The 22,493-nt window shown below is 36.1% G+C and overlaps 1 protein-coding gene across 1 annotated transcript in view; it reads right to left on the bottom strand.

Moving 5' to 3' along the window:
• The window catches only part of PPP1R42 (protein phosphatase 1 regulatory subunit 42), a 38,643-nt gene extending 20,081 nt beyond the window's left edge, over nt 1-18,562 (bottom strand). Inside the window, exons 1-4 of the mRNA XM_028500246.2 lie at nt 18,434-18,562; nt 16,361-16,527; nt 14,819-14,957; nt 12,258-12,374 (exon numbers count right to left, since the gene is read on the bottom strand). Of these exons, the coding sequence (XP_028356047.1) occupies nt 12,258-12,374; nt 14,819-14,957; nt 16,361-16,527; nt 18,434-18,562 (552 nt within the window). The remainder of the gene's footprint in view (nt 1-12,257; nt 12,375-14,818; nt 14,958-16,360; nt 16,528-18,433) is intronic.
• Between the last annotated feature and the right edge of the window lie 3,931 nt (nt 18,563-22,493).

Genomic DNA, 22,493 nt, shown 5'->3' with positions numbered 1-22,493 from the left:
CCTCATGATAAATGGTCATCAGAAAACCAATGAAGTAAATCACTGATATATCTGACTGTGAGATGAACTTTTCAGATCATTTTATTGATTTAGCAAACTTTGCAGAAATATAAACTGTAGGTACAGATTAAAATTTTTTTCTTTCAAGTTTTTATACATTTTTGCAACCATGATATTTGACTTAATAGTGTCAGCAAGATATATAATGTTGGCCCTAGAAAAGTTCATGGCTCATCAAGCTACTTGTAGAACTCCAAATTTTATTATAAATAGTTATTAAAGAATTTAATATTTTAATATATTGCTGCATGCTTATTTAAAGGAGTTACAGAAAAAAATGGAAAGAAATGTTAATCAAAAGTAAATATCATTTAAACTAGAGCCATAGAGTTAAAGAAGGGAGTTTCTAAAGTATGGAGTATTTGACTTAAAACCTTTTTTTCTCCTCCTCAGTGATTGGTTTTGCCACCAGTTTTATTGGGGAGAACTGGGTCATCAAGCACAGAGTTTTCTCAGTTATCTGCCTTTGGTCTGACACTTCCTCTTCCATTCTTCTTTCCGATTTTTATTAACAAAGGAAAAGGCCCACCTCTTTTCCCAAATTAATCAGTTCTCTCGATCCCTTCCCCTCTCCACAGGCCTTCTCCTCTTGGGATCATCTTTCTCTTGCATTTCCATTTCCAGTCTATCCCTCACCTCTGGCTTTTATCCTCTTACATACCATCACTACACTTCTTGAAAGAGTAGTCCAGACCAGTTCTTCTCAAACTTTTATGTCCTTACAAATCACCTAGAGATCTTGTTTAAATGCAGGTTCTGATTTATTAGGTCTGGGGCAGAAGCTGAGACTCTGCATTTCTGATGCTGATGCTGCTGGTTCTAGGACCACATTTGGAGTTATAAGAATCTAGGTCACTGCCTCTGCTTCCTCAGTCACTGGGCACTCCTGCAGCCTGGTGCTTTTGGTCAGGCACTGCTAACATTATCATTGAGCTACACATTGACAATTTCGGACTCTTTTTTTTTTTTTGACCGCACCGCACTGCATGTGGGATCTTAGTTCCCTGACCAGATATTGACCCAGCACCCCCTGCATTGGGAGTGTGGAGTTTTAACCACTGGAGCATCAGGGAACTCCCCGGACTTTCTTAGTCTCATTCTTTGGAGCAACTTACCCTACTGACCGCACCCTTTATGACTTTTCTTGCAGGCTCCCTGGATCCTGCATGAATCTTTGACCCCACAAATAACAAACCTCTGACCCTAGAAATCCCCAGTATATAAACAGGCTGCTTCTAAAAGTTGCTTTTGAGAATGGAGAACACATCTTGTTAAAAAAAAAAACAGTGCTATGCCTGGTGGACTGTTGCCTGAATCAGCCCATAAAAATATTTAGTCAAGAAAAAGCCCAAAGAATATCTGTGCAGTGATAGTGCAATAAAACCTCCCTGTAATTTACCACCATGTTTCCCCAGCACTGGAGCACGCTTTGGAGACAGAAGCAGGTGTCCCTGCAGCAGACCATCAGGGATCAGTTCTTTTGTGTCCTTTTCTATAATCTACATTTATTCCTTTCAAACAGTGTTTTTCTTCCATGGACCACAGAAGAATGTAAAGTCATGGTTAGAAAAACTTTTTTCTCCTGTAACCCACCACCTTCTCCATTTATAAGCAGACCCTTTACAGAAAAAGAATGGCCAGATTGATGGAAATAGTAAAACATCCATTACACCAAGGAAGGAAGGGTCATCTATATGTGAGAAGAATAACCAGATTTTGTGGGAAGCCACATTGAGCATTTTATCGTACACTGTCTCCTCCCCTATCTAGGCAATCTCATCCATGATGACAGTTTCAGTGGCCACTTAACCAATATGCTGAAGACTCCCACATTCTTCTGTCCACTGAGCTCTGGTGTCATATAACCAATTGTCTTACTGATATTTTCTCTAGAACAGTTCAAAGACACCTCAGATTCTATATGACCAAAACTCATGATCTCTCTCTCCCCTAACCCTGACTCTTGAGTTCCCTATTTTCCATTGTTCAAGGCAAAGCTATGGAACCATTCTTGACCACTCCCTCTTCCACACTCCCTATATCCAACTCACCATCAAGTCTTGTCCACTTTACTTCCTAAACACATTTCCAATCTGTCCGCTCACTTCATTTTTACCTGTTCAACTTTCCACCATCTCTCACTTCCTAACCAGCCTGGCCTCTTTCAGTCTATTCTCCACACTATCCACACTGATCTTTTTAAAATGCTAATCTATAATTACATCACCCCTGGCTTAAACACCTTCAGTGGCTCCCTATTGTTCTTGGATAAAGACAAAACTCTCTATCATGGCCTATGCAGCTCATCTGCCCACCAGCCTCTTATTTGTGTTATGCTCCATCTTTACTGTCTCTGCTTCCCTTTCCTCACCTTTGTCATACTCTTACCTGCCCCACGGCCTTTGCACATGTTATTCTCTTTACCTGGTAAGCCCTTCTGTTCTCTCAGAGGTCAGCTCAGCAATACCTTCCTAAGGGAAGCCTTCACTGGGCTCCCTAAGGCAAATCCCCCAGTTATAGGCTCTCAGAGCAACATACTTCTCCTTTGTTGCACTTGCCACGGATGCAATTTTACTTTTGTTTTTGGGTAATTACGTGCTTAACGTTTCTCTTCTTCTCAATGCTGAGAGCTCTTTGAGTCCAGTTACTGTATCTGTTTTTTGCTTACTATTGTCTCCCCCATTGTCTAGCAAGTGCTGCCACATGGTAGGTGTTTTGAATGAATGAAGAAGAAGAAATAATGAATGCATGCATGATTGAATGGTTTAGAAGCAGGACAAGAATTTTAAACAAGAAATTGTATGGAACTGTTTTGAAAAATTTGCTGATTAGAGGTGCTGCAGACATAGAGAAAGAGAGAGGAAAGACAGGATTTATCTTCTATTTTTTTCCTCTACTCCTCTGCCACTCTCACCTTCTCCTCCCCCATCCCAAGTCTCTGCCCTGGACTTTGGACTAGGGAATAGGAGAGATGATGGCAGGGTTAGAGGATCTTGCGGGGAGGAGTCCTTGGCAGCTGTGAGTCTGTAGAAGTGAGAGGGAAGGGAATGAAATCCCAAACAGCAGGAAGGACAGAAGCCACTTGGCCCAGCTTCTTCCAGGTCCTTATGCAACCATCCTAAGGGATCATTATTTTTTTCATTTTTTTCTTTTTTCATGTATTTTCTGTAGATGCATATGAGGAACCTACAATGGCCATTTAAAGGCAGCTGGTCTAAGTGCTAAAAACCTTTGGTAATTATAGTGGTTTTGTTAGAATTCTCTAATGACGTCCACTTCTTTTTCCCCATGGTACAAAGCTGTCTGTTGTTGAAGACTCTTAGTTAGGATGGATGTCAGCGACTTTATGTATGGCACATTGAGCTTTCTCTCCCATGGCACGGGGTTTGATGTCAGCAGCTTTTGGGCAACTTCAATCAATGAGTATAAAGAATGGAAAAATTAAATCCAAACAACGGAGACGCTGATCCCAGGAATATATACAGAGAAATAAGTTAATATTCTGATGCTAACATTCATGTCCTTTGACTAAGCCTTCAGAGGATGATTTAAAATGGACCACAAAAGCACATTTCAGATGACCCCTAGGCAAGTCTATATTCAGGCTTCCAAGAAGCTGTGTCTAGGCATTTTTAATTGCTTGTGTCTTCTTGCTGGAAGTAAAAGAACTTCAGATTTCATCCTCACTCCCTGAATATCTTTTCTCTATGGGAGGGAAAAGCAACTTTTGGCTTATCCCAGCCTCTGGAACTTGCTAAGTGGTTTGCATTCCTTCCCCAGATAGTTGAATATTTTAAATTGTTCTTGTATTCATTCATTTTATAAACATGTAGTAGGTGTCTGCTATGTGCCAGGCACTGGGCTGAGCTGTAGGGGATCCTGAAATCAACAAAAATTCCTTGCTCTTAAAGGCTCTCAGTCTAATGGGGGATATGGTGATATACAATAATAATGATATTAACCATTTGTTCCTTACCAGCCATTCACTGTTTTTTAAATTATGTTCTTTTTTTTTTAATCAAAGCAATACAGTCAACACAGTTAAAGAATCAAATAAGACCATAGGGTTTATAACAAAATGTAAAGAGTACCTTTGGGCTTAAAACAAAACCACATTCAACTTCTTCAGCTATTTCTTTCTTTCTTTTTTTTTTTTAAACATACATTTTATTTATTTATTTTTTTAAAGATTTATTTATTTATTTTTGGCTGCATCAGGTCTTAACTGCAGCAGGCAGGATCTTCCTTGAGGCATGCAGGATCTTTTGTTGTGGCACGTGGGCTTCTCTCTAGTCATGGCATGCGCTTTTTCTCTTCTCTAGTTGTGGCGCGCAGGCTCTAGGGCGCGTGGGCTCTGTAGTTGTGGCGTGCGGGTTCCAGAGCCCATGGGCTCTGTAGTTTGCGGCATGCAGGGTCTCTAGTTAAGGTGCGCGAGCTCAGTAGTTGTTCCGGGCAGTCTTAGTTGCCCCACGAAATGTCGGATCTTAGTTCCCCAACCAGGGATCGAACCCACGTTCCCTGCATTGGAAGGTGGATTCTTTACACTGGACCACCAGGGAAGTCCCACTTCAGCTATTTCTATGCACACTTAACCTCCACATTGCTAAATAACAACTGCTGTTTATTGATTTTTAAATCTTAGGTATTTACTGAATTCCTATTATGGAAGATGATGATTTAGTTTTCATAAGTATTACTCCAACCCCTACGACTCTTCCCTTCCTCCATCCTGTCAACAGAGTCACTTAAATTAATAAGATTAATATCCATTGACCATATTACTGAGATCACTTAAGTATTGTTCAGAGCTAAACCACATAATGCACTATGGTTGTTTCTTATTTTCCCTAGAGTTAAAAATTGGTTGGTTATTTATTTGCTTAGTTTTCTATGTATTTATCACCAATTCAGCCTGAGGCAACCTGGGCTAATAGATGTTTTCCTAGGACATTCCTTCACTTCAAATTCCCTTCAGATTCTTTCTGGGAATTTCCTTAACCTTTCTTCTGTTTCCTAGATCCAATGTCTTCCTTTTTCCTGTTCTCCTCTCCTGTTTAGGTGGAACACATTTTCCAAGAGCTGCCTAAAAAACGTATGTGGGACATAAATTTTTTTGAAACCTTTCATTTTAAAAATGTTTCATACCTCCATAATTGCTTGAAAAATTGAGTATATAATTCTAGATTGAGAATTTTTTTAACTCAAAAATCTGAAGACATTCTTCTACTGTCTTCCAGATTGAAAAGTCTGATAATTCTGATTCCATTTTGATTTCTGATTCTTTGTATTATGATCCTCTTTTCCTCTGTAGAAGCCTTTAGGAACTCTTTACTCCTGGTGTTCTAAAAACTTTTTAAGGATAGACCTGGGTGTGGGTCAGTTTTCATCCACTGTGCTGGCATTTGGGAGACTGTTTCAATCTGGAAACTCATGTCCTTTGGTTCTGGAGAATTTTTCTAATATTAAAATTAACTATTGAATTATAATTTACATATAATGAAATACATTTATTTAAATGACCAAACCATGTACATCCATACAATGACCACCATAATCAAGAAAGAACATTTTCGGGCTTCCCTGGTGGCGCAGTGGTTAAGAATCCACCTGCCAATGCAGGGGACACGGGTTCGAGCCCTGGCCCGGGAAGATCCCACATGCCACGGAGCAACTAAGCCCATGCACCACAACTACTGAGCCTGTGCTCTAGAGCCCGCGAGCCACAACTACTGAGTCCGTGTGCCACAACTGCTGAAGCCCGCGTGACTAGAGCCCGTGCTCTGCAACAAGAGAAGCCACGACAATGAGAAGTCCGCGCACTGCAACGAAGAGTAGCCCCCACTTGCCGCAGCTACAGAAAGCCCACGCACAGCAATGAAGACCCAACACAGCCCCAAATAAAAACAAATAAATAAATTAATTTAAAAAAAAACATTTTAATCATCCCAAAAGATTCACTTGTGGCCCTTTCCAGTCAGCCTCTTACCATTCCCATCAGGCAGCCATTGATCTGCTGTTACTATATACATTTGTTTTTACTTTTCAAGAGTTTCATATAAATGCGGTCATACTGCATGTACTCTTTTTTTTGTCTGGCTTATTTCACTCAGTATAATTGGATTTTTATCCATGTTGTCGTGTGCATCAGTATTCTTTTTTATTGTTGAGTGATATCCCATTGTATGGAACACAGTTTGTTTCTCCATTCCCATTTGAGGAAGATTTGGTTGTTTTCAAAATTACAAATAAAGTTACTATAAATATTTGCATACAGGTATTTGTGTGAACATAGGTTTTCATTTCACTTGGGTAAATACCTAAGAATGGGATTGCTGAGTCATATGGTAAGTGCATTTTTAACTTTATAAGAAACTGTTAAACTGTTTTCCAAAAAGGTTGTACCATTTTACATTTTCCTCAGCAATGAATGAGGGTTCCAGTTGCTCCATCCACATCCTCATCCAAAATTGATACTGCCAGTCTCTTTATTTTTAGCTATTCTAGTGGGTCTGTAGTGGTATCATATCTTTATTTTAATTTGTATTTCCCTGATGAATAATGATACTGAGCATCTTTTTTTTGTTTATTGACCATTAGTATATGCTCTTTTGTAAGTTTTTGTTGAACTCTTTAGCCCATTTTTAATGTGTTGCTTGTCTTCTTACCATAGAGTTGTAAGAGTTTTTAAAAATATATTTTGGATAAAAATTATTTGTCAGGTACATGATAGCTAATATTTTCTCTCTATGGTTCACTGTTTCATTAATAATGTCTTCCAAAAAGCAAGTTTTAAATTTTGATGAAGTCCAGTTTATCAGTTTTTTATAGGTCATATTTTTTGTGTTCTTTTAAAGAACTCAGATGTATGGTTTTTTTCTAGAACCTTTATTTTTTAGCAGTTAAATTTGGATATGTTGTATTTTGAGTAAGTTTTTGTATATGGTATGAAGGGTGAAGGCTCACTGTTTGGATGTCCAGTTGTTCCACCAGCATTTGTTGAAAAGATTATCCTTCCCTCATTGAATTATCTTAGAACCTCTGTAAAAAAAAAATCAGTTGAACATAGGTATAGATTTATTTATAAAGTGTTTAATTTGTTTCCTTGATCTGTGTATCCATCCTATGCCAATACCACACTGTCTTGATTATTATAATGTTAAAGTCATGAAATCAGGTAGCATAAGTTCTCCAACATTAGTTCTTTTTACCAATATTGTTTTGGTATTTTAGGTCCTTTGCATTATCATGTAAATTTTAGAATCAGCTTGTCAATTAAAAAAAATCTGCTGGGATTTTGACTGGGATTATGTTGAATGTATACATTAATTTGGAAAGAATTAGCACCTTAATAATATAGAGTCTTCCAATCCATGAAAATGTTATTTCTCTTCATTTATTTAGGTCTTCTTTAATTTCTCCCAATATTTTATAGTTTTTATTCTATAGCTTTTGCATGTATTTTCTTAAATTTATTACTGAGTATTTAATCTTTCTTGACATAAATTATAAATGGTATTTTTAAAAAATATCATTTTCCAGTTGTTCATTGCTAGTATGTGAGGATTTTTTGCATATTGACTTTGTATCCTATGACATTACTAAATTTGTAAGTTCTAATAGCTTTTTATAGATTTGTGATTTTAAATATATACCCTATTATGTAGTCTGCAGATAAAGATAGTTTTACTTCTTCCATTCCAAACTGAGTGTTGTTTCATTTTCTTGCCTTATTGCACTGGCTAAGCCTTCTATAAAGCAGAGTAAACATCCTTGCTTTACTCTCTGTCTTGAGGGGGAAAGAATCCAGTCTTTAATCATCAAGTATGATATTTTTGTTGATTTTACATGAATGCCAATTATCAGGTTAAGTTCCCTTCTATTTATAATTTGTTGAACTTTTAAAAATGCATTTTGTGCATCTATTGAGATGATCATAGAATATTTCTCCTTTAATTTTTTTGGTGCATCACATTGATTTTTAAAAATATTTATTTATTTGGTTGCACCAGGTCTTATTTGAGGCAGGTGGGCTCCTTAGTTGCAGCATGTGGACTCCTTAGTTATGGCAGGTGGGCTCCCTAGTTGTGGCATGCAAACTCTTAGTTGCGGCATGCATGTGGGATCTAGTTTCCTGACCAGGGATCGAACCCAGGCTCACTGCATTGGGAGCACGAAGTCTTATCCACTGTGCCAGCAGGGAAGTCCCCATCACGTTGAGTTTTTGAATGTCAAACCAATCTTTGATTTCAGGGATAAATCTCACTTGGTCATTATGGATAATCTTTTTATATATTGCTGGACTTTTTAAAAAACTTAATTTATTTTTGGCTGCGTTGGGTCTTTGTTGCTGCGCGTGGGCTTTCTGTAGTTGTGGCGAGTGGGGGCTATTCTAACTTGCGGTGCGCAGGCTTCTCATTGCAGTGGCTTCTCTTGTTGCAGAGCACGGGCTACTGGCGCACGGGCTTCAGTAGTTGTGGCACGCAGGCTCAGTAGTTGTTGCTCGTGGGCTCAGTGGTTGTGGCTCCTGGGCTCTAGAGCTCAGGCTCAGTAGTTGTGGCGCACGGGCTTAGTTGCTCCACAGCATGTGGGATCTTCCCAGACCAGGGCTCGAACCTGTGTCCCCTGCATTGGCAGCTGGATTCTTAACTACTGTGCCACCAGGGAAGTCCTATATTGCTGGATTTTATTTGATAATATTTTGGTAGGGACTTGTGAATCTATGTTCATGAGGGATATTGTTTTTATTTATTTTATTCATTGTAGTTTTCTTGTAATAGTGTTGGGGATAGGATGATGCTAGCCTGATAACAGGAGTTGAGAAGTATTCCCTACTTATCTATTTTTCTGAAGTAGTTTTTGTAGTTTTGATATAATTTCTTTTTTAAATATATGATATAATACATCAATGGAGCCATCTGGGCTTGGAGTTTTCTTTGTGGCAATGTTTTTACTTATAAATATGATTTATTTAATAGATTTATTTAATATGATTTACTTAATAGACACAGAGCTGTGATTTTTGAACCACAGCCTCTCTGGTTCAACTTCTTAACAAATTAAACCTGTCCCCTCTAACTTTGTTTTTAAGGTGTTTTAGCCTTTTAATTTTCCCTTCTCTTGTCCTTTAGTTTATATACTGAAATTTCAGGTATGGGGAAGTATTTCATGAAAAGCCTGAAATTTCTCAATCCATAACAAGGAAAGAAGTTTCTAACAGGTATGTGGGGCTTTGGTTACAAGAAAAAACAATGCAAACACCTGTTAAATACTCTATTCTGAAATATGCAAAAAACACAGTTGACCAGACCTAATCTCACTATTGCCAAATTCAGTGCATTTCTCTTAACCTCTTATCTGCCCTCATGTCAGCCCCTCAACAGCATTCAAGTCAAGTGGCCATTCCCTCTTCCTTAAACCTCCTTTTTCTCTTGTCTTCTACATCATTGACTCCTACTAGTGCCTTCTAATCTAAATGATCTCTAAATATTGGAGTGGCCTCATTTATTCTTTATCTTTGTCTGTCACCCAGTCCCATGACTCTAAATATCATTTAAATGCTGTTGACTCCCAAACTTTCCAATCTTGCTTTTCCTTTGTACTCCAGATGCCTACTTTACACGTGCATTTCAATATCGAATAGGCTTCTCAATAGAAGGAATTCTTTTATTCCTTCCCTTGTATCCCCCAACTTGTAAAGGCTACCACTGTCTCCTTAGTTCCTCACACAAAAACTTTGATTCTTCTTTTCTTTATTCCTACACATCCTACTAATCAGCAGATTCCATGAGTTCAATCTAAATATACCTTCAATCCATCCACTCCTTTTTATCTCCAAGTAGCCATCTTCTCTTATTTGCTGTAGTCTCCCAATTGCTGTCATTCTTGTAACCCATTCTTCACATAGCTGATAGGGAAATCTTTAAAAAATATAATCTTTTCGGTGACTTTCTGTTGCACTTAGAATATAGTCAACTTCATGACGATGGCCTAAAAGGACCTTTATTCTAAGTGCACTTAGAATATAGTCAACTTCATGACCATGGCCCCTATACCTTCCTTTCTAATCTCACGTTAACTTGGCCTTAGAGAATCATTGTAGGCAAAATAGCTTGGTTTTAACGTCATTCAGAAAAACTTCCTTTGGGAGTATTTATAGGCTAGCATTTTTGTCCTGTTAAACTCTCCTTTTCTATTCAGAGTTTAAAGCATAATAGAATAAGTCTTTAAAAGTAATGATAATAACTGCATTGAATCTTGGTAATTATGATAATTAACAACTAACCAGATCTTTCAAGATGTATTCATATATTCAGCACTCATTACTGAACATTTGCCAAGCATTGTGCTTAGAACCTGGCCTTCAAAAACATTTAGGGAAAATACTTACTTTGCAGATTTGGGAGACCGGATTTCTCCACCATTCTCTCCCCAGGAAAGGTGAGCTGCTGTCTTTAGCCACTCTGTTCCCATTTCCCATGGGGTGAATGTTGAACACTGTGCACATCCCAGGTCCTCTCTACTTAATCAAATACCTAAACTTCAGGCTCTGTCACTTTGAATAGGATCACATATATAGTATACAGTATCTTATATAAGACTACCCATCTATCACAGTATGGATACAAATACTGTGAAATCATAGGAAAATTAAATAATTCTGATGAATACAAATGCCCAATGAAAAAGCATAGAAGAGCAGTCTAAAATTTAAAATATTTTGAATGCAGAATTTATCCCATGAACTTCTTAATTCCTTCATGTTGTAAGTTGAAATGACTAATTGAGTCATGCTTCCTATTTCTTTTTATTTTAAATATCTACCATGATTGTTCAATGGCATTTTGAATATTTTGGGGAATTCATTTGTAGTAGAATATTTCTTTTCATAATTATCTACTGCTTATAGTAGTTATGAGATGAGCCAGGTAATAGTCCTGAATTTGGAAACAAGACCAGGGGTAACTTTTTTAGGGTCAGAGGATAGCTGTCTGAAAGTGGTTTTTTTTTTTTTTTGAAAGTGGTTTTGAAATAAGAGCTCTGTTTATGGGAGAAAGAAGCCTATTCTTCCTTTTATGGTCCTATGTAAAGAAATACTATCACAAGGCTTCCTTGATGGCACAGTGGTTAAGAATCTGCCTGCCAATGCAGGGGACACAGGTTCGAGCCCTGGTCCAGGAAGATCCCACGTGCCATGGAGCAACTAAGCCCCTGCGCCGCAACTACTGAGCCCGTGTGCCACAATTACTGAAGCCTGTGCACCTAGAGCCCGTGCTCTGCAACAAGAGAAGCCACCACAATGAGAAGCCTGAACACCGCAATGAAGAGTAGCCCCCGCTCGTAACTAGAGAAGAGCCCATACGCAGCAACGAAGACCCAACAAGCCAATAATAAATAAATAAATAAATTTATTAAAAAAAAAAAAAAAAAGGGAAAGAAATTATATAATAGCTCACCCCATTGCCAAACCAGAAACTGTGAGGTTTTGGCAATGGTTCAGCTCACAGATGACTGTTTCCAGGAAGCCTTTCCTAGCCCCAGGCTAAGTTAGTGATACCACAATACTTATGAAAACAGAATCACATTGTAGTCTTATCACTTGTTGACCATGGGTTTTTTAAAATCCCTGGGACTCTACTCTTTCTTCCTCTGTTCTTTCAATACATGGAGTAGTATAGTGCCTGGCAAATGTGTAGGTGCCCAGTACATGTTTGAATGAATGAGTAATTGAATGAATATGGCATTATATGGCATAACATGACATGAATATAGCTAGTGCAAATTAGAATAAATTAAAGATCCAGGTGTTCCCCAAGGAGGAGCAACCGGGAGAGAGTTCAGGTCTAGTCACAGTTACTAGAAGCTCATTCGTTGGGAGATCAGAGTTAAGGGGCAAGAAATCTAGTCTCCAGAGGGAAACATTTGATAGAAAAATAATATAGAGTGGGAAAAGTATATACTTCCTTCTCAGAGAAACATTTTTCTGTTGGTGAGGGATGGAGGCATTGGGGTGTGGAAGAGAAAACCAGGTAAGACGCAGAATTATGCAAATAAATGCATTAAGAAGTGAAGATTCATAAACTAGTTTTAGGACAAATTCAGAATAGTTTTAAAAGTAAAACATTTTATAGTTATTTAGCAAAATAATATTTTTCAATCACAATTTCATGTAAATATTAAAAAATTTTCCTTTACCTTACCTTCACATGCAGAAGTTGGTTGTCAACTGCTATGAGCTGATTAAGATTCTCCAGTATTTCTAAGTCTCTTATGTCATCAATATTATTATTGCTGATATTCAATATAGAGAGGGAGTTCTGTAAGAAAGGTAACTAAATTAGGGTTAATAAATAGTCTAATTAAATACTATATATAGAAACCAGAAATCCTAATCTGTGAAAAATTAAAAATTTATCAGTTCAGGCTGTTTTGCTCTTTAGGTAAGAAAATAAAAATCCTTGGAGATTTTGTTTTTATGTCATATTTTTTTTCAGATGGAATTTTTAGAACTATAGTAATTGTAATGTAACTTACTATTTTTGTCTAAAGTTCCTTTGTAAGTCCAATTTTTCTCTTCCAAGATATAAGAGAAATTATAGAAAGAAGCCAAGAAAGAAGCAAAGAGAGAAAAAAGGTGTCCCAATAAGCAAATGATAACACAATATAGAAAAAATGCTTATTTCAGTTCAAGCAAATTATCATTTTGTGTTAAATATCACTAAGATTAGGGAGAAATAATTTTTGTTTGTTTGTTTGTTTTGGGTTTCTTTTGGCCACACTGTGTGGCATGTGGGATCTTAGTTCCCAACCAGGGCTCGAACCCGCACGCCATGCATTGGAAGCGTGGCGTCTAACCACTGGACCGCCAGGGAAGTCCCTGGGAGAAATAGTTTTTATCTTTATTTTTCTAAATAGGAAACATGACCAAGAATTGAAAGAATATCTGATTTTTATTTTTATCTCTATCTCTCCATATAGTTTTCTCTTAGTAATCCATATGTTCAGAAACCAGTTAAAATAATAATTATCTAATTAACAAGAAGTTCAACATCAGCCGTTAATGAGGATGTAAATATACAATAGAGCAACACTAAATCAGAGCCATCTTAAAATCTAAGGCCTGGGATTCTCTACCAAGATGGAGACTACCCACCCAGGTGTCCACACGTAGCTAACCTTTAGGAAGATACTTCCTGATACTTTTTAAGACCTGATGTACAGCTTAAAAAGTAAACCTTATATTTAGAATTTCAGAATCTGCTTGAATCTGCAAAAATGAGCCAGCAAAAACGTTTTCGGTGATAATCTGTAATAAAACTATCCATCTCCACAGTGGCATGAGTCTGCTTGGTTCAGCTGAGGTTGAGCTGAGACACAGTTGTTTCTGTGGGATAGTAGGGAGGGTAGGACAGAAATCAGATCACTCCTTTCTTTTTCAATTTATAGCACTACCCCTCAATTGTTATAAATTTCGTTAAAAAAACCTTCTATTGCCCTCTGTTTTTGGACCCTCTAAAGTAAAACCAACGAAGTCTGTTCCATTTACATCCCTTGCCCCAGAATTGAAAGTAGCATATCCTATCAAATCTCATTTTGAGGATTAGTAAAAGCCTCCATGGCACCCTCTGCCTCCCTGCTTCTCAACTCATTGTGACACCTCTGTGTGATTTGACCGGTTGTCAGGTGACAGCTGGAACGTCATATCTCTGCTCCCAGTTCTACCTGCTTTGGATGAGGCAGAGCTGTACGTAATGCAACCTACAGTCAAATCAGAATCTAGGGAGAAAATGACTTATCATTATAATGATTCTCTAGGTTGTTTAAATTTTTCCAAATAACTGTGCTTTCCTCTTTCCTTAGGCTTTTTTCCTAAAATTTTAAGTTTTGAGTCATCATGATCACACCAAGGTCAAAATAGGAGTGAGTTAACATCTGTATTAGAACTTCATACTTTATATAACCTTTTCTCATCCTTCTTTTGATCCTTCCAGTTACCCTATGGGCAGGAATTATTATTCCCATTTTATAGCTGCTGAGTCTCTGAGAAATTATGTAGGAAAAATTAGTTTTAGCTCTCAAATTCTCAACTGGCCATATAAACATGCAGAGTATGACAACGTCCAGATATACCTTCCTTTTTTCATTATAAGCATTGATCACTATATTCTTTGTCAGAATACTCAAATGTGGCCTTACTGCCAGAGAATGAAGAGTTCTTGGATCAAACAGGAGCTTTTCTCCAAGGGGAAGCCTCTGACTCTCAACATGAAGCTCTCTTAGTCCTTCTAAGCCTTCTAAGCCTTCTATGACAGCAATGTAGTTGCCTCCCAGATATCTGCAAAATATAAACCATTTTTTAAAATTTATTTTTTTATACAGCAGGTTCTTATTAGTCATCCATTTTATATACATCCTCTTTCCTTAGGCTTTTTTCCTAAAATTTTAAGTTTTGAGTCATCATGATCACACCAAGGTCAAAATAGGAGTGAGTTAACATCTGTATTAGAACTTCATACTTTATATAACCTTTTCTCATCCTTCTTTTGATCCTTCCAGTTACCCTATGGGCAGGAATTATTATTCCCATTTTATAGCTGCTGAGTCTCTGAGAAATTATGTAGGAAAAATTAGTTTTAGCTCTCAAATTCTCAACTGGCCATATAAACATGCAGAGTATGACAACGTCCAGATATACCTTCCTTTTTTCATTATAAGCATTGATCACTATATTCTTTGTCAGAATACTCAAATGTGGCCTTACTGCCAGAGAATGAAGAGTTCTTGGATCAAACAGGAGCTTTTCTCCAAGGGGAAGCCTCTGACTCTCAACATGAAGCTCTCTTAGTCCTTCTAAGCCTTCTAAGCCTTCTATGACAGCAATGTAGTTGCCTCCCAGATATCTGCAAAATATAAACCATTTTTTAAAATTTATTTTTTTATACAGCAGGTTCTTATTAGTCATCCATTTTATATACATCAGTGTATACATGTCAATCCCAATCTCCCAGTTCATCACACCACCCCCACCACCCCCCGTAAACCATTTTAAAATAGACATTCTGAGAGCATCATGGTCTAGAAGTGATAAAAACATAATAACAAAATCATGGAGCTATATGAAAATTATACAGTTGACCATTGAACATTGTTGGGGGGTGTGTGGTTAGGGGCGCTGACCTCCATGCAGTGGAAAATCTGCATATAACTTATAGTGGGCACTCTGTATCTCTGGTTGCTTTGCATTTGCAGATTCCACCAACCATGGATCATGGCTCATGTAGTCCTGTATTATTTACTATTGAAAAAAATCCATGTGTAAGTGGATCTGCACAGTTCAAACCTATGTTGGTCAAGGGTCAACTGTACGTGCAGAATGTTCTCTTTATATTGAATCAATGAAAAGTTTATTTATTTGATTCTTACACTTAATTAAGTCTGAGAAATGTTTATTTTTTTGAAGTGAGAGAAATAGTCCTGTCTACCAGTGCTCCTGTTGTGTTGAAGTGCATAGAATCACCTGGGTCATACGTTTAAAAATGAAGATTTCTGAGCTTAACCTCCAGAGATTCTGATTTGGTTACCTAGGTTGGAACCCAGCAATCTGCATTTTTTAATTGACATATAGTTGATTTCCAATATTGTTTTAGTTTCAGGTGTACAGCAAAGTGATTCAGTTATATATATATATTTTTCAGATTATTTTTCCATTATGGGTTATTATAAGATATTGAATATAATTCCCTGTGTTATATAGTAAAGCCTTGTTGCTGATCCATTTTGTATAGCAATCTGAATTTTTAATAAGCGTCTCCCACCCCACTTATTTTCCCCATTCTGAGGCCCTTGGCCTGCTTTTTGAGAAGCACTGGTCGTTCCTCCAATCTGGGAAATTTGGATCCACTGGGCCTCATTGTTTAATTAAAATCATCATAGGCAGTAAATGCCTTTTACAATCAAATCTATATCAATGTTATCAGTTCTATGACCCTGCCTTTTTGAGATGTGTGATTCTAAAAGGCACAGAACTCATTTGGGTTCCATGGAAACTTTTTTCACCAGTTGAGCTTAAATAAGCAGGTTTCAGGTATGTATCCCTATAAGCCCTTAAGACAACTCACCCTCCTTCAAAAGAAGTTATCAGGGTTTATAAAACACAAATTGTCAAGTATTACATGTATAACAATCTATTTAGTACTAATAATACTGCAAAAGAATAAAAATGAGGCAGATAAAGGAAATGCCTGCATGCAAAAATATTACTGTAATGATGACAATTACATTACTTAGAAATAAAAGCACTTACAGTTTTTCCAGTTTCTTTAATGACCCGAGGTTCTCTATACATGAAATACAATTGTTTTGTAGGTATAAGTGGGTCAGATTTGTGGCATAATTCAAGTTAGTGATTTGACTAATACAGTTATCATACAAATATAAAACACTAAGATTTTTGCAAAGAGAGAGGTCTTCCTAAAAGAAAAATAAAAACAGATGATACTTAATTTCTCCTGAAAACTTGTGTTTTTAAGAAAGTTTTTCACTTAATCATTCTACACATTTCATTAAGGTTAATATAAAATAACAGAATTCCTCTGTTCTTAACACAGTCAAAATGAGACTAGAATGATTAAAAATTAGTTCTAGGTTTTAGTATTCTGTAACCTTATTAATAAAATTGTGTTTGTTAAGAAAGATTTTCCCAGGGCAAGCAGTTTTCCTTGGAAGCAATTAGGCTCCTCTGGAAGCTGAAGCATCTAACAAATTATTGCTTCAACATTGTGAATCAGGGCTTAATCTTTCTGTAGGATTGGAAATAAACTGTTGTGGTTTATAATACTGAAAAATGACTGGAAGTCATCTAGATATTCAAGAACAATGGATTAATAAAGAAACTATGATAATGCTATTTAAGGGAATACTGTATAACCATTAATTATCCTTTAATTTCTTTAGTAATATCTTGTAGATCTCATAATAAAATGAAAACAGTATATTCAACATGACCCATAATTGTAAAATTATATGAATACATGCCTAGAAAAAAGACTGAAAGGACATCACCTAAATGTTAATAGTGGTTTTCTCTGCACGGAAGGATTACAAGTCAATTTCTTTCTTTTTATATTTATTTTATATGTATTTATATGTGTTTTATAAATGAACACCACTTACTTTTGAGGTAAGAAAATAAAGGTATTTTAAAAAGTCTGTCATTTCTTGTGTGGTGGTAGAGTTAGTCTAGAGTAAGTAGGCAAGAGGTAAAGTGATATTCTGCTCAAAAATATCTCAGCTTTCATTAAGTCAACAAGATCTTTTAAAAAATACAGCCACATCTTAGGAACCGGTTGAATTATTTTAACCAGTTTGCTTTCCTCCTAACAGAGGTCCTCCACACTGAAGGAGCACTGATTGTGAGGGGCCAAAAGTACATTAAATGGAAGCTCTCCAGAGAAAGCTGTCTGTGATGGTATGATGAGGCAGAGTTCTCTGGGCAATAAAAAGGAAACATGAGGTTTGGGCAGTTAGGGAGAAGGCTCACCTGGAAACTGGAAGGGAATATAGAATGGGAGCTGAAGAAGGTCTCTGCAAAAAAAAAACCCCGACTGTCTTAATTGACAATTTTGCCTGGAGCTTTTGTGTTTTTTTCATTCATTCATTCGTTCAGTAAATATTTATTAAAGCACTTAATATGAGTCGGGCACTGTACTGGATAGGGGATTTAGAGTGATGTGAAAAAAAAAAGACATGATCCCTGCCCTCATGTAGCTTATGCTTCCAAGAAAATTTTGCTTATCCGTGGTCTTTAGCATTTTATTGTAGACAACGGATACCAATACAAATGGCCTAAAAGGGTTATTGCTGCCTTTAAAATTTCCCAAATTAAAGCCAAAAGCTAGCTTAGCACAGAGAAAATTAGCTTAGCGCAGAGTATATATCCAAGTTAACATAATCTTGTCTGATGTAACTGACATGGTATAACCTACATTTATATAACCAGTCAAATTATGTGCAAAAAAGATGTCACTGTTCATGTTTTGAAATATAGTACTTACATATAATTCTTAATATTTTGATATGTTAAAAATTCATATTCCAAGGCTTTGGAATTATCCAAAACTATCTTTGAAATTATTTTCCAGCATATACTTCAAAATCTAGTTTGCTACACTATAAAGAATTTTAGGGGAACATATATATATTTAACACATATATTTAATAATTACAATGGTGTATTTTATAGAGGAAACTAAAATAAAAACATAATATAAAGCTGCCTAATCAAAATATAGTTAAAAAGAATGTATGCCCTGATACCAGTTTCTAAACTTTACATTGTTAATTATATAAAAATAGGAAATAATTTCACAGTTCTTACAATTGCATCTATATTTTTGGCTGAAAAATTTATATGAGTTATTTTCTTCAGGTATTGTAAAGTGGTTTCTTCTTTTCGGGGTTTAAGATTGCTCCTTTTGGCAATTAGATCCAAGGTCAGTCGAACCATGATTTCTCTGTAAATCAAACTCTTGGCAATAGCTCTCTTCTGGTACCATGTTAAGAAGCAGGTTTAGGTATTTTTTTATGCCCAACTTTCTAAAAATTAAAGAAAAAAAGGAGTATTATGTACATAGCAATTTAGGAAAAATTATTTTGACTCACTCTGTAATTTTCTTACATAAAACTATTTGATAAACTAGTTCATAGACATTTTTAGGGATATTTAGGTTTTTTCTAAGTTTATAGCCTTAATTCTTTTCATAAAAAGATTTAAAACACCAAAATTGATTAAATCACCATACACATTCACTTTTACTTTAAAATCTTTTCCTCTCCCTAGTGTTGACTTGTTATTGTGGGCATCTTTTAAAGGATTATTTTTCTCTCTTGGAGTTGAAAATGACCTCAGTATCATTTAGTGTTCTCACATGAAGAAACTAAGGCCCAGAGATCTGTCTCTAACCACTCAAGTTAGTGACAGTTGAAAATGAGACCAAGTGATCATATTTATTAGTCACCCAAGTCAGAACACATGGTATGGAAACCTTGAGCATATTCACAGGACAGTGGTAAAAATACTTAAAAATGGAGCTGGCCTTGACATTTTATATTAGTATAACTGTAATCCAGAAAGAGGCAACATAATGCAGTGTTTCTCAACCCAGACTGCCTGGGTTCAAATTTTGGCTCCACTGCTCACTGGTTAGGCAATCTTGGGCATGTTACCTCAGGTTCTTGTAAAAGTAGGATAATGGTACCTACTTGCAAGGGATATTGTGAGGATTACATGAGATAATCATGTACAGAGTACCTGGTACATAGGTCAGTAAACTTTTGCTGTCATTATGCTACAGTTGTTTTGTTCACAGATAACTGTTCATTGTTTCACCTGGAATATATTAAGGCTGTTGAATAAGGAAAACATGCTATTAATAAAATATTGCTTTATGTAAGATATCCATATGTTGTCCATAGGTTTGAGATAACCCATTGTTTTCAATCATCCAGAAAGTATAGCTATTTAAGTGATAAATATCCCAGTTTCCCCAATTGTGTTTTATATTCTCTTATTCAATATGTAACCAAAAGTACGGTTTAAAATTAAGCATTTTTACTCCAATGTATCTGGAATTTCACCAACCAAACACCTCAATTTGTGTGGTATTCTGGACATGAAATAAATGCTTAGGAGGAAAAAATGAGTTCAGTGAAAGATAAATTTGTGTTCTTACACATTGGCATATTATATAAAATGCCCACAATAAAGTATTTTAAGATATAGAATGTATCCTTAGGCTCTTCAGAATGCAAGATATAATCTACAGAATAAAATTATGAAATCTTCATAGATTTTTGAAATTTCCATAAATTCGTTATTTTTATAACAAAAATTTAAGCTTGTTTACAGTGAAATTTCAAACATGACAAAATAATATTCTGAACAAAGTTTCTAGTTAAGTATAAGTAACTTTTCTTAATCTTACCTTAAAAATATTTCATGATAAAGAATAACACCACACCCATGAATCCAAAGGTCAGCTGAAAATGTAAAACATTACAAATACATTTGAACCCCTCTATATCTTTCTCTCACTCCATTCTCAAATTTAGGGTTTATTCTAAATTTAGACATCCCTATTCATGTCTTTATACTTTTGCTACAGATATGTGTGTATCTAAACAATATATGGTATTGTTTTTTTACATTTTTACAGTCATAAATGGTATTATTTTGATTCCAACTTTCTTTTTAAAAAATATTTTGGTTGTGAGAATCATTAGAGTTGATGTGTATTAGCTCTAGGAAATATGCACTGCTGTAGAAAATCCTATTGTAAGAAATGTATTTCTTCTGATGATAGATATTTTTGGTGTTTTAATTTTTTGCTTTTGCAGTGTTGCTTTTATGGTTCTTGTATATACAACATCTTTAGCACATGTGCAAGAGCTTCTTTAAGGTTTAAAACTAAGGATGGCTGTTCCTGACATTTTCAACCCTACTGTATATTGCCAAATTGTTCTCCAAAGAATTTTACCACTGGCAGTTAAGAGAGTTTCTGTTGCTCTACAATGTGGTTTACACCACTGTCAACCTTGATATTTGCAGTTTTTAACTTTTTGCCAATCTGATGGGTATGATAGATTTCATTGTTTTTCTTTTCTTAGAGATTTTTATTTATAAAAATGAAACAAAAATGGATTTGAATTTGCCATTCGATGAGAGTGTTTTCCTGTTATTGACCATGTGGAATTCCTTTTCTGTTAATTGTGGTTTCTTATATTTTGCCTCTTTTTCCTTTTGGGTTCTGTTTCTATAAATAATTTTTAGATACATGTGTATTTCTATCATATACTAATATTTTATTGATTTTATAGTAGCAAATATCTATTTCCAGGCTGTAGCTTGTCTTTTCTCCTTGATTTTTCAGTTTGTTTTTAATGGCATCTTATAAAAAATGGAAGCTGTATTTTTTTAATACAGTAAAATGTATCAAGAAATTTTTTGCTCATGTTTTATGCTTTTTGTAGCTTATTAAGTAACTCCTTTCCTATCCTAATTTTAAGAGAAAGACCTATATTTTCTTCTAAATATATGAAAGTTTTGCTTTGCACATTTTGGTCGTAATCTAGAATTGATTAATGCATAAGAAGTGAGATAGAGACTTAACTTTAGTTTTTTCTTATGGAGAACCAATTATCCCAGCATATATGCATGGTTCATTTCTCTTCTATTCATTTATGTATCTATCCCCAGGTCAACCCTGTCTAAATTAGTACAGCTTAATAATATCGCTCCACCTTGGTTCTTTTTTTTTTTTTTTTTTTCTTTTGCGGTACGCGGGCCTCTCACTGTTGTGGCCTCTCCTGTTGCAGAGCACAGGCTCCGGATGCGCAGGCTCAGCGGCCATGGCTCATGGGCCCAGCCGCTTCACGGCATGTGGGATCTTCCCGGACTGGGGCACGAACCCGTGTCCCCTGCCTTGGCAGGCGGACTCTCAACCACTGCGCCACCAGGGAAGCCCAGTCTTGGTTCTTAACTCTTTTTTATTTAACAATTTTTTTATTGTGGTAAAATATAAAATTTACCATCTTAACCATTTTATAAGTGTACAGTTTAGTTTTACTAAATACATTTATAATATTATACAACCATTGCCACAATCTATCTCCAGTACTCTTTTCACCTTGCAAAACTGAAATTCTATCCCTGTTAAACAATAATTCCCCATTCTGCCCCCTCCACCCTGGCCCAGGTAACCACCATTCTATTTTGTCTCTATGATTTTGATGACTCTAAGAACCTCATATAAGTAGAATAATATTTTATTTTTGTGACTAAGTTTATTTCACTTAGCATAATGTGCTCAAGTTTCATCCTTATTGTAGCATGTCAGAATTTCCTTCCTTTTTATGATTGAATAATATTCCATTGTATGTATTTACCAGATTTTGCTTACCATTCACCCATCTATGGACATTTGGGTTGCTTCCATGTTTTAGCTATCGTGAATAACGCTGCTGTGAACATGGTGTACAAATATCTCTTCGAGACTGTGTTTTCAATTCTTTTTGGTATATATACAGAAGCAGAATTGCTGGATCTTATGGTAATTCTACTTCTAATTTTTTGAGTAACTGCTTATATTGTTTTCCACAGCAGCTTTACCATTTTACATTCCAGCTAACAGTGCACAAGAGTTCCAATAACTCCACATCCTCACTAACACTTGTTATTATCTGTATTTTTGATAATAGCCATCCTAATGGGCATGATGTGGTATCTCATTGTGGTTTGTTTTTTTTTTTTTTGCGGTACGCAGGCCTCTCACTGTTGCGGCCTCTCCCATTGCGGAGCACAGGCTCCGGACGCGCAGGCTCAGCGGCCATGGCTCACGGGCCTAGCTGCTCCGCAGCATGTGGGATCTTCCCAGACCGGG

This window comes from Physeter macrocephalus, chromosome 15 (genome assembly GCF_002837175.3).
Source record: "Physeter macrocephalus isolate SW-GA chromosome 15, ASM283717v5, whole genome shotgun sequence".
Classification (NCBI taxonomy): Eukaryota; Metazoa; Chordata; class Mammalia; order Artiodactyla; family Physeteridae; genus Physeter; species Physeter macrocephalus.
This window is presented reverse-complemented; position numbering and strand designations above follow the sequence as displayed.